The sequence below is a fragment of the Oncorhynchus keta genome, chromosome 12 (genome assembly GCF_023373465.1).
Source record: "Oncorhynchus keta strain PuntledgeMale-10-30-2019 chromosome 12, Oket_V2, whole genome shotgun sequence".
Classification (NCBI taxonomy): domain Eukaryota; kingdom Metazoa; phylum Chordata; class Actinopteri; order Salmoniformes; family Salmonidae; genus Oncorhynchus; species Oncorhynchus keta.
The window spans coordinates 10,260,703-10,272,902 of NC_068432.1; the positions used below are offsets into that span (position 1 = coordinate 10,260,703).

General features: G+C 42.9%; 1 protein-coding gene across 4 annotated transcripts in view; it reads left to right on the top strand.

The window, feature by feature from the left end:
• LOC118391761 (glutamate receptor 4) overlaps window positions 1-12,200 on the top strand; it is a 157,722-nt gene that overhangs the window by 126,277 nt on the left and 19,245 nt on the right. For all 4 annotated transcript variants that reach the window (XM_052457709.1, XM_052457711.1, XM_052457710.1 and 1 more), the window contains exons 12-13: window positions 8,007-8,205; window positions 11,257-11,504. In XM_052457709.1, coding sequence (XP_052313669.1) covers window positions 8,007-8,205; window positions 11,257-11,504 — 447 coding nt within the window. The remainder of the gene's footprint in view (window positions 1-8,006; window positions 8,206-11,256; window positions 11,505-12,200) is intronic.

Genomic DNA, 12,200 nt, shown 5'->3' on the forward strand with positions numbered 1-12,200 from the left:
ACACACACACACACACACACACACACACACGTCTCCCCAAGGCACCCCATAATAATTAATGCAGTAATTCATATCCCTGTGTGCTCGTCTCCGATGGTAATGCCGGGTCTCCGTGGCAACGGAGAGGGGAGTGTTTGTGGGTGGAGTGGTGACATGGGATCTCCCTAATTGAGAACAAATCCCAGTTTAGAGTCACTAAAGATGCAGGCTGCCTATTCCCTATATATTGCACTACCTTTGACCTGAGTCCAATGCCACGCTGTTATAGACTCAGGAGACAGACAGATACTTAATTATTTACACTATTAAGATATGCACAATACCATAATAAAATCCAATCTTTGTGGATGCTGAAGGCAGTATGTCAACGATTTTGTTAGACCAGCAAGGTTAGTACTTTCTGTAATTGTAATTTTCTGTGTATGTTTATAACTTATGGCTACTTTCTATGTTTAATCCTTTTTTCAGCCAGAACAAATTATATTGACAATAGCAACCTGGGTACACCTTGACTCGTGTTGGTTAACACGTTATCCGATCATCCCCAGAAATATCCACAGACAGTTTGATTGGTCTACACCAGGGGTGTCAAAGTCAAATGGACGGAGGGCCAAATAAAAAATTTAGCTACAAGCCGAGGGCCGGACTGTTCGAATGTTCATTGAAAAAATTTTAAATGACGCATATAGTCTAGTGAACCTAATTGAACCTACTGAAAACCTAACAAATATATTCCAATATGATCAGATAAATAAAGCAATATTTTCTTATGGCTCTGTCAGTAATCTTTAATTTTCAACAGACACAAAAGACAAATTTCCTTTATATAAAAATCCCCATAACATGAACATTAAATGAAAGAAACCGGTATTCAAGGCACCATCAGTAGCCTATATTTTCTATTTTAGCAAAAGTGGGCTAAATTTACTTCAAAGAAAAAAACAATAATAGCAATTTTCTATCATCCACTCAACTGAAATATTTTTAAAATATAATTGGATTGAAATACAATAAAATAAAGTGCAAAAATCTATTAATCAAAAACAACACTTTGTTTAAGGAGAAGTAACATGCAGTGAAAACAAATATTAAACTTTAACTTTTAAACTTGAACTGAGTAAAAACTCTAAATATGTGATTGCACAGTAATGTTCACTTGTTTGAGGTTGAGGGTGATACTTGGTGGTGTCCCATCTTTTCCACAAGTTCATCAATGTTCGGGGTAAGGCTCTGAGCTGAGGAAATCCTCAGAATTGAGTGGAGGTGTTCAGCAGTAAGTCGACTTCTGTGTGATGTTTTGTTCAAGTTCATCAAAGAAAACAGTTGTTCACACAGGTATGTGCTGCCAAACATAGACAACGTTTGAGCAGCCTGGATGCGCAGCTGGGGCATTGTGTCGGGAGGAAACGGGCGAACTCCGCAGCACCCACTGCCGCATATTTTGCCCTCAGTGCATCATTGCATTGGAGGTCAATCAACTCCATTTGGAGGTTTGGTGGTGAGCTTTCCACGTCAACAGCAAATGGGTTACCGAGCAGTTCCAACCTGCTTTTTTGTGCTTCAAAGTCAGCAAATCGGCGTCGAAAGTCAGCGGCAAGCATACCTATTTTATCAGCCAACTGTGCGCTCGGGAACGCACTGGTAGAGAGCTTCTCTTTCATGGTCTGGCAGCTGGGAAAGTGGCTCAAATTTTCTTTCCGCATCTGCGTCTCCCACAGAGTCAGTTTGGTTTTAAATGCCTTCACTGTACTGTACATATCAGAGATGACACGATCCCGACCCTGCAGCTGCAAGTTCATTGCATTCAGATGACTCGTAATGTCACACAGAAAAGCCATTTCACACAGAAACATTTCGTCTCGGAGTTGTGTTGTGTCTTTCCCTTTGCTGTCCAAGAACAGACAAATCTCCTCACGAAGCTCGAAACATCTTTGAAGCACCTTTCCCTGGCTTAGCCATCGCACCTCTGTGTGATAAGGCAAATCACCATGCTCCGTTTCTAACTCCGTCAGAAATGCCTTGAACTGGCGGTGATTCAAACCTTTGGCTCTGATAAAGTTAACTGTGCGCGTGATGATGCTCATTACATGCTCCATTTTCAAGGCTTTACCGCACAACGCTTCCTGGTGTATGATACAATGATAAGCTGACAGCTCACCTGTCGCGTTTTCCTCTTGCATCTTTTCCCGTATCTTCGCCACCAGTCCGCTCCTGTGTCCACACATCGCAGGTGCTCCGTCGGTTGTCAAACCCACAAGTTTTTCCCAAGGCAGCTCCATCTCATTTACACATCTTGACACCTCTTCATACAAATCATGCCCCGTAGTTGTGCCATGCATAGGACGTAAAGCCAAAAACTCCTCTGTCACGCTTAGGCTGGAGTCCACTCCGCGGATGAAAATTGACAACTGGGCAATGTCAGAAATGTCGGTGCTCTCATCCACAGCCAAGGAATATGCAATGAAATCTTTTCCCTTTTTCACAAGCTGCTCTTTTAGATTGATGGACAACTGGTCTACTCTCTCGGCAATGGTGTTTCTGCTCAGACTCACATTTAAAAAGAGTTGCCTTTTTTCTGGGCAAACTTCGTCACAAACTTTAATCATGCAGTTTTTGATGAAATCCCCCTCCGTAAATGGCCGGGCTGATTTAGCGATCTCTTCTGCCAAAATAAAACTGGCCTTGACAGCAGCCTGGCCTTGTGATTTGGCTTTTTTGAACAGAGCCTGTCGAGATTTGAGGCCTCGTTTTAATTCCTCTGCCTTTTGTAGCCTTTGTTCCATGTCCATATTCTTGTTTTTGTCCGCGTGTTTCGTTTCATAATGTCGTCTCAGATTATACTCTTTCAGTACCGCCACACTTTCTCCACACAGAAGACACACAGGTTTTCCAGCTACCTCCGTGAACAAATACTCCGACTCCCACCTTGTTTGAAACCCCGGTTCTCAGTGTCCACCTTCCGTTTTGCCATTTTTGATGGGTATCTGAAAGTTAATTTTACTGTGATGCTGACAACTGCTGTGCCAATAAATATTGAAATGAAGCAGCCTACTGCTCGGTGCGTCACCGTTGCATTGTGGGAAATGTAGTATTGGTGCGTGTAAAAGATCTGCGGGCTGCCGGCTTGCTGCGGTCTGCGGGCCGGTTCTAATAATAAATCAAGATCATCCCAGGGGCCGTAAAAACCTTCTCGCGGGCCGGATGTGGCCCGCGGGCCTTGACTCTGACATATGTGGTCTACACTGTGCTCACCGGTTGGCCTGATTGGATGGGGTGCGATTGGTTCGGTCTGTTCTTGAAGGTCGCCTTCCTATAGTCTAGTCTAATTTAACAGGTGCGATTGGTTTGGCATGTTTGGTCAGTGCTGATTGCTTCAGTCTGCCCTACCATGCATATGAAAATCATATTTGCCAGACTGCATCACTTGAGTGAGCGTATGAGAGAAGTGAGGCTGAATTTTTGCAGGGTCAAATTGATTTCAGGAAATAAATTCTTAATCAGGGTTGCAATGGAGAGGACAGGGAGGGAGAGAGAGAAGGACGGAAGAGAGCGGGAGAGGGGGATAGCATGACTAACTAAAGCACTAGGGGCTAGCCTGGGGGTGTATCATGCTGGGAACAGACAACACATCTTCATTTATTTAGGCTCCTCTCAAGGTCAACCTCACTGTGGCTCTCCTCTCTCTCTCTCTCTCTCTCTCTCTCTCTCTCTCTCTCTCTCTCTCTCTCTCTCTCTCTCTGTTTCAATCTCTATATCTCCCTGTCTTCTCTCTCTGTCTTCCCCCTCTCTCCCAACTTCTGCAGTTAGAGACACATTAATATACTCTACATACAGTTGAAGTCAGAAGTTTACATACACTTATGTTGGAGTCATTATAACTTGTTTTTCAACCACTCCACACATTTCTTGTTAACAAACTGTAGTTTGAGCAAGTCGGTTAGGACATCCACTTTGTGCATGACACAAGTAATTTTTCCAACAATTGTTTACAGACAGATTATTTCACATATAATTCACTGTATCACAATTCCAGTGGCTCAGAAGTTTGCATACACTAAGTTGACTGTGCCTTTTAAACAGCTTGGAAAATTCCAGAAAATGATGTCATGGCTTTAGAGGCTTCCGATGGGCTAATTGACATCATTTGAGTACCTGTGGATGTATTTCAAAGCTTACCTTCAAACTCAGTGCCTCTTTGCTTGACATCATGGGAAAATCTAAAGAAATCAGCCAAATAAAATTGTAGACCTCCACAAGTCTGGTTCATCCTTGAGAGCAATTTCCAAACGCCTGAAGGTACCACGTTCAACTGTACAAGCAATAGTACGCAAGTATAAAAACCATGGGACCACGCAGCCGTCGTACCGCTCAGGAAGGAGACGCGTTCTGTCTCTTAGAGATGAATGTACTTTGGTGCAAAAAGTGCAAATCAATCCCAGAACAACAGCAAAAGACCTTGTGAAGATGCTGGAGGAAACAGATACAAAAGTATGTATATCCACAGTAAAACAAGTCCTTTATCAACATAAGCGGCCGCTCAGCAAGGATGAAGCCACTTCTCCAAAACCGCCATTAAAAAAAGCCAGACTATGGTTTGCAACTGCACATGGGGACAAAGATCGTACTTTTTGGAGAAATGTTCTCTGGTCTGATGAAACAAAAATAGAAGTGTTTTGCCATAATGACCATCGTTATGTTTGGAGGAAAAAGGGGGAGGCTTGCATACCGAAGGACACCATCCCAACCATGAGGCATGGGGGTGGCAGTATAATTTTGTGGGGATGATTTGCTGCAGGAGGGACTGGTGCACTTCACAAAATAGATGGCATCATAAGGCAGGTAAATTATGTGGATATATTGAAGCAACATCTCAAGACATCAGTCAGGAAGTTAAAGCTTGGTCGAAAATGGTTCTTCCAAATGGACAATGGCCCCAAGCATACTTACAAAGTTGTGGCAAAATGGCTGAAGGACAACAAGTCAAGGTATTGGAGTGGCCATAACAAAGCTCTGACCTCAATCCTATAGAACATTTGTGGGCAGAACTGAAAAGGCGTGTGCGAGCAAGGAGGCCTACAAACCTGACTCTGTTACACCAGCTCTGTCAGGAGGAAAGGGCCAAAATTCACCCAACTTATTGTGGGAAGATTGTGGAAGGCTACCCGAAACGGTTGACCCAAGTTAAACTATTTAAAGGCCTTGCTACCAAATACTAATTGAGTGTATGTAAACTTCTGACCCACTGGGAATGTGATGAAGAAAATAAAAGCTGAAATAAATCATTCTCTTTACTATTATTCTGACATTTCACATTCTCAAAATAAAGTGGTGCTCCTAAATTACCTAAGACAGGGAACTTTTACTCGGATTAAATGTCAGGAATTGTGAAACTAAGTTGAAATGTATTTGGCTAAGGTGTATGTAAACTTCCGACTTCAACTGTAGCTCTGCTATTATATTATGTCATTTTATATTGTACATCACATACTTTAATCTTAATTATGTCCACAAACACACAACTCATGCAGACATCAAATAATGAAAAGTATGTGTATGGTGAGTCACTCGCACGCACACGCGCCACACGCTCACGCACATCCATGTAACAAGGATGTTAAACCAGGGTCATACTGGTGCTGCCACATGACCCTCTCTCTCCTTCCCCCTGTTGGCTCTGGCCCATCAGGGTATCACCACGTCTGTCACCATGGATGAAAGTCACTGGAGTCACCTCAGATCAACGCAGACTGGGGGTAGCGAGAGAGAGGGAGAAAGTCCCCTAGCTCTCTGTCCTCAGACACAGCTCTCTGTCCTCAGAGCTTCCAACAGGAGCAAACCTTACGAGAGGGAGGAGGAGAGAATGGAGCAGGAGATAAGGAGAGAAAGAAACAGGGAGACAGAAAGAAAAAGGATGAGATAAAACAAAATAAAGGGAGGATAAGAGACAGAGAGAAAAGTTGAGACCGAAAGCAAGAGTGCTTCCCCTGAAGCCCTGCCCTTCTCCTTCTACCTTTTCCAGTCTTTCACACTGAAGCTGTGGATGAGAGAGAGAGAGAGAGAGAGAGAGAGAGAGAGAGAGAGAGAGAGAGAGAGAGAGAGAGAGAGAGAGAGAGAGAGAGAGAGAGAGAGAGAGAGAGAGAGAGAGAGAGAGAGAGAGAGAGAGAGAGAGAGAGAGAGAGAGAGAGAGAGAGAGAGAGAGAGATTACGAGGAGAGCCTGAGGGAGGGAGAGAACCAGAGAGAGAGAGATTACGAGGAGAGCCTGAGGGAGGGAGAGAACCAGAGAGAGAGTATGATGAAGGGGGAGAGGCTCATAATCTGCATTCAAATCCAGAGGCAGAGTTTATACGTGAACTATTCTGCAGCAAAGCCTTCTGTGTTCAGTTAAACATGCTTTGCTGCTGCAGCTCTCGGGTTGGTGAGATCTTTGCTGTGTGTTGGGCAGGGGGTGTGTGTGTGTGCATGCATGTGTGAGATTGTGACTGAGACATTGGGACAAGTTGGTGGCAGGTGCTAGGGAGAAGACTAGAAGGGGACACGGTGTGCCCTGTCCTAAGTGACAAGGGGAACAGGGGTAAGTGATGTGGAGACACTATAGCATTGACTGAGGTGGAATCTGCCCTTTTTTTACCCTTTTCACATTACTGAGCAGAGCTGACCTGGGGGAACATCCACCATAGTCGCTGCATGCTGGAAGGAAAGGTTCAGGTCGGCACGGTAGTGCCGGCTTGGTTCAGGTCTGCATGTGTGAAATAGTGTGAAAAGGCAATTAGTGTGATAAAACAACAGGAACTGAAGGGTTTTCATAGAGCCTCTCTCTCTGTGTTTGGTTCACGCCAAGGGGGGAGAGAGAATGTTGTTTGTTCACTCCAATGCACCATTTTGTTTGAGATTCTCCTCACGACCTTCCCCTGCTCACTCGAGAGTCGGTGAGTTATCTGTCTCCCTTGAGCCAACAAACAAGACGTGTCAGAGCTGAACAGAGGGAGCTCTGTGTGATGTCGTCAGCTCTTTTCATCCCACCAATGAACAGAGAGAAAGAAAGAAAGAAAGAAAGAAAGAAAGAAAGAAAGAAAGAAAGAAAGAAAGAAAGAAAGAAAGAAAGAAAGAAAGAAAGAAAGAAAGAAAGAAAGAAAGAAAGAAAGAAAGAAAGAAAGAAAGAAAGAAAGAAAGAAAGAAAGAAAGAAAGAAAGAAAGAAAGAAAGAAAGAAAGAAAGAAAGAAAGAAAGAAAGAAAGAAAGAAAGAAAGAAAGAAAGAAAGAAAGAAAGAAAGAAAGAAAGAAAGAAAGAAAGAAAGAAAGAAAGAAAGAAAGAAAGAAAGAAAGAAAGAAAGAAAGAAAGAAAGAAAGAAAGAAAGAAAGAAAGAAAGAAAGAAAGAAAGAAAGAAAGAAAGAAAGAAAGAAAGAAAGAAAGAGGGACCACAGCGCACTACCTGGTTGACACACAAACACATTGGGTTTTAATGAGCCACTCTGCCTTAAGGTGGATTTGAAAATGGGTTGGATGATAGTCTGCAGTCAGTGTCCTCTCAGAGCCTGTTCCATTGTATAAGTTCTTCTTTTTTTAGATCTATAATTTTTGTGGTTTTTTATTTATTGAGAAAGGACAGTTAAGGGGAGGCAATAAAGATTGCAAGTCAGAAGGGCAGTGGACTGGATTTGAACCCATGCCAACTTTGGAATACATGTGGCAGGGTCAGCAGCTCTAACTGATTTACCACACAGGTCACCTATAACGTTGTCTGTAATTCACTCTCACGACTTGATATAGTTTGTGGATTTGTGTTGATTCATAATTATTTTTTGTTATTGATGGACTCTGCGCTCTATCACACCCCCCTACTCTTCTCACTCTTCTCCTATTCCTTCACTCCTTCTCCTTCTCACCTCCTGCTATGGCACCCTTATTCCTCTCCATCCTATCCTCCCTCCTTCTACCCGTCCTCTCCCTTCTCCCCTCCTCTCCCTCCTTTCCTCTCCTTCCTCCTCTTCCTCCCTCTCTTCCCCAGGTCTCTATCTGGGCGTATCGTGGGTGGTGTGTGGTGGTTCTTCACCCTCATCATCATCTCCTCCTACACGGCCAACCTGGCTGCTTTCCTCACAGTAGAGAGGATGGTGTCGCCCATAGAGAGTGCTGAAGACCTGGCTAAACAGACAGACATAGCCTACGGCACCCTAGACTCCGGCTCCACTAAAGAGTTTTTCAGGGTGAGTATAGTACTGGACTGGATACAAGCTGTGTCTGAATTCTCATATTATGGCCTTGTCCTATTTCATAGACTATTTGTGTATGTAGGAATAAAATGTTTTAGCTAGTAGCTGCGTCGTTCCACGAAAAGTGGCGTTGATATTTTAAGAAATAATTGTGCACCAATATTGCATTTTAAAAGCCTGTTATATTTAATTAAGTGACTTTAATATAGACCACATGGAGAATTCAATTCATCTGATTTTTAATTTAAATAAAGGATATCTGAAGTGCCAAAATTCTGCATTTTGACATGTCCCTCCGTCAACCCTGTGTCACTTCTAGGAAGATTTCAACCACTTAATCCCTAAATGTATCTAAGTTTCACCATCATTAAAAAGTACTAGTTATTTTGTTGCTTTGGCAGTAATTTCTGCAGATTAGTGATTCATTTACGTCTGTCCCTCATTTTAAGGTCAACCCTGTTACGTGAATTTAACTCTTTTATTAATATGGTGAAACTCTTCCTTTTAAAATATTTCTTTCAAAAGCTGGTTCTACTCTTTTTGGCAATTTTCAGGTGGAAAACTGAGAGGATCGAGCATTTCTTTTAATAACAAAAAATATTATTATTTCACCTTTATTTAACCAGGTAAGCTAGTTCTCATTTACAACTGTGACCTGGCCAAGATAAAGCAAAGCAGTGCGACAAAAACAACACCGAGTTACACATGGCATAAACAAGCATACAGTCAATAACACAATATATATATTTTTTAAGTCTATATGCAGTGTGTGCAAATGGCGTGAGGAGGTAAGGTAATAAATAGGCCATAGTAGCGAAGTAAAAACAATTTAGCAAATTGACACTGGAGTGATACATGTGCAGATGATAATGTGCAACTGGAAATACTAGTGTGCAAAAGAGCAGAAAAGTAAATAAAAACAATATGGGGATGAGGTAGGTAGATTGGATGGGCTATTTACAGATGGGATATGTACAGCTGCAGCGATCGGTTAGCTGCTCAGATAGCTGATGTTTAAAGTTAGTGTTTAAATATAAGTCTCCAGCTTCATCGATTTTTGCAATTTGTTCCAGTTATTGGCAGCAGAGAACTGGAGGGAAAGGCGGCCAAAGGAGGTGTTGGCTTTGGGGATGACCAGTGAGATATACCTACTGGAGCGCGTGCTACGGGTGGGTGTTGTTATCGTGACCAGTGAGCTGAGATAAGGCGGAGCTTTACCGAGCAAAGACTTATAGATGACCTGGAGCCAGTGGGTCTGGCGACGAATATGTAGTGGGGGCCAGTTGACTAGAGCATACAGGTCGCAGTTGTGGGTGGTATATGTGGCTTTGGTGACAAAACGGATGGCGCTGTGATAGACTGCATACAGTTTGCTGAGTAGAGTGTTGGAGTTTATTTTGTAAATGACATCGCCGAAGACTAGGATCGGTAGGATAGTCAATTTTACTTGGATATGTTTGGCGGCGTGAGTGAAGGAGGCTTTGTTGCAAAATAGAAAGCTGATTCTATATTTAATTTTGGATTGTAGATGTTTAATATGCATAACACGTCATCCCTCTTACCCAGATAGACGGGCTAGAAATGTTTTTTAAATGTCACCTCTCCACAGTTCCTAAACAATTTCAATGCAATTTTATGACTCAAAGAAGTGTCTTCTACTAGAAGGTACTTTTTTAAAAACTCTCCTAACTGTGCCATGGAGGAATTAGAGCCAGCACACTTGTAGTTGTTTCATTTGGAATGCAACCCTGCATTCCCAACGTCACACAATTACTGGTATTGTTTACGCAATTTAAAAAACGGTACATTATAAATCGCATTCTGGGTCAGGTGGGCATGATTTGAGTGTTTGTTCTATTGCCAACGTGACTAGCTAAGTTATTAAATACAATCTTTCAGTGTTAGGCTTTCACAAGGCAATTCAAAGAAACTGATGGTAATTTTGGTGTGCATAGAAGGGTAGCATGAGTGCATTCAGATGCATGTGCCCTGCAAATGTTCTTCTCTATAAACAAACATAGGCTCAATCTGTTCAGAACAACCCAGGTTACGGCGCCATGTCATCTTGTAACTGTACACCAAACACTGATCATAAACGTTGACACTGTATACGATGTGAGTTTTATGATATGGGAATGTGAAGTGCACATTTGGACTCACGGGTGTTTGGCTTGCTTGTATGACATGGCATCATACCCTGGGTTGTTCTGAACAGAATGAGCCAGTGTTTGTTTATAGCGAAGAATGCACACGCACCTGAATGCACTCATGCCTCCTTCCTATGCAGCACCAAAATTACCATCCGCTTCTTTGAATTGCCTTGTGAAAGCCTAACACTGTAAGATTGTATGACATCAAAGCTGTACTGATTATAATCCTCAACATCTCATCTTTCAAAATACATTGAGTCATCTTCATGTGCAGCATTTCCCTCACTCAGACAACAACAAATGTGCAATTTACCGGGAAGGACGGGGCAATCTTCTTGTCACGCGCGCGGTGCTCAAGTTCAGAACAGTTGTCAGTCAAAACCAATACAGCGCTGTGAAATGCAGAGCATGTTACTGTACAGCCACTTATTAGTGCCCAAACCGGAAATGTTCAACCCGTATGTGGGTACAAATGTTAAGGTCTACCGTCTTGAGATGGGAAAACATGTTTTTGTTATGAAGTTGAACATGTGCTCTTTATGACAGAAAGTTTCTTTTGACCAAGTTACACTTCTGAAAAGGCTCCGAATTGGTGGAACGACCCAGCTACTAGAAAGAAAAATATAGTATGAGAATTCAGGGTAAGTAGTACTGGACTGATCAGCTCTGGCACACACAAACACACGCATGACACCATACTGGTCAGATCATTCAACTCGTTCACTCAGGGAGGAGTTTTTACAGTAACTGTTTTCAGTCCACACTCGCTCCTCCACCAGTAACTCTGTACTATACGTTAACCCCTCCATGTCCTCGTCTCTACTTGGCTGTGCTCTTTCTATGCTCTCTCCACCCTCCTCCACCCCTCCCCTGATCTGCCCCAAACCAACCACAGAGGTCAAAGATCGCAGTCTACGAGAAGATGTGGGGCTACATGAAGTCGGCCGAACCGACTGTGTTTACCAAGAACACCCAGGAGGGGGTTGTACGTGTGCGGAAGAGCAAAGGGAAGTACGCTTTCCTATTGGAGTCAACCATGAACGAGTATACGGAACAGCGGAAGCCCTGCGACACCATGAAGGTCGGCGGAAACCTGGACTCCAAAGGATACGGAGTGGCCACCCCCAAGGGTTCACTGTTAAGGTGGGTGGAGTGGTATAACAATATGTCCAAGCTGTGCGTGTTGTTATGTTATTCCACCTTCCCTGGCGTGCTGCCTGAACATGTATAGTAACGCTCATATAACGCTCATATAACGCTCATCTAACACTTGTTTTTTTGTTAAGTTTGAGTTATGGTGAGTTTGGTTTGGGACAATTTTTTCATGTTCATGAAGGTGTAGTGGCTTTTACATTTGTGTTTGGTGTGGCGTGGCATGCGGTCATGGCAACAGTTGTTGTTGTTGCAGCTCTACTTCCTTGTTGCCAGGTAATGTTTGTGCAGCTTTATGTTGGTGTGCCAGTAGGAGTCAAAACAGCATGTTGATACGCCTTAATATTATTCTTAAGTATTACTATGACCAATGTTGCAGAATTCTGTTAACTTTCCCCAAATTCCTGGATTTCCTGCTTATTCCCCCCGGAATCTGTGAATATCACGAACTGGAATTTCTGGAAAACCTGGGAATTTGGGGAAAATTACTGGAATGTTGCAACCATAACTGCATTACATAGGCAATAGAGTGCTATTTGGGATGCAGGCATAGTAAGTTTCATATGAGATGGTGGGATATCAGTGATGTGAATGCTCAGTCCTGTCTGACTTGGCTGGACTCTAGAGCTGATTTATACACAGTGGAATTTACAGGCCTGCCGAAAAATACAATATCATTCCCACTCA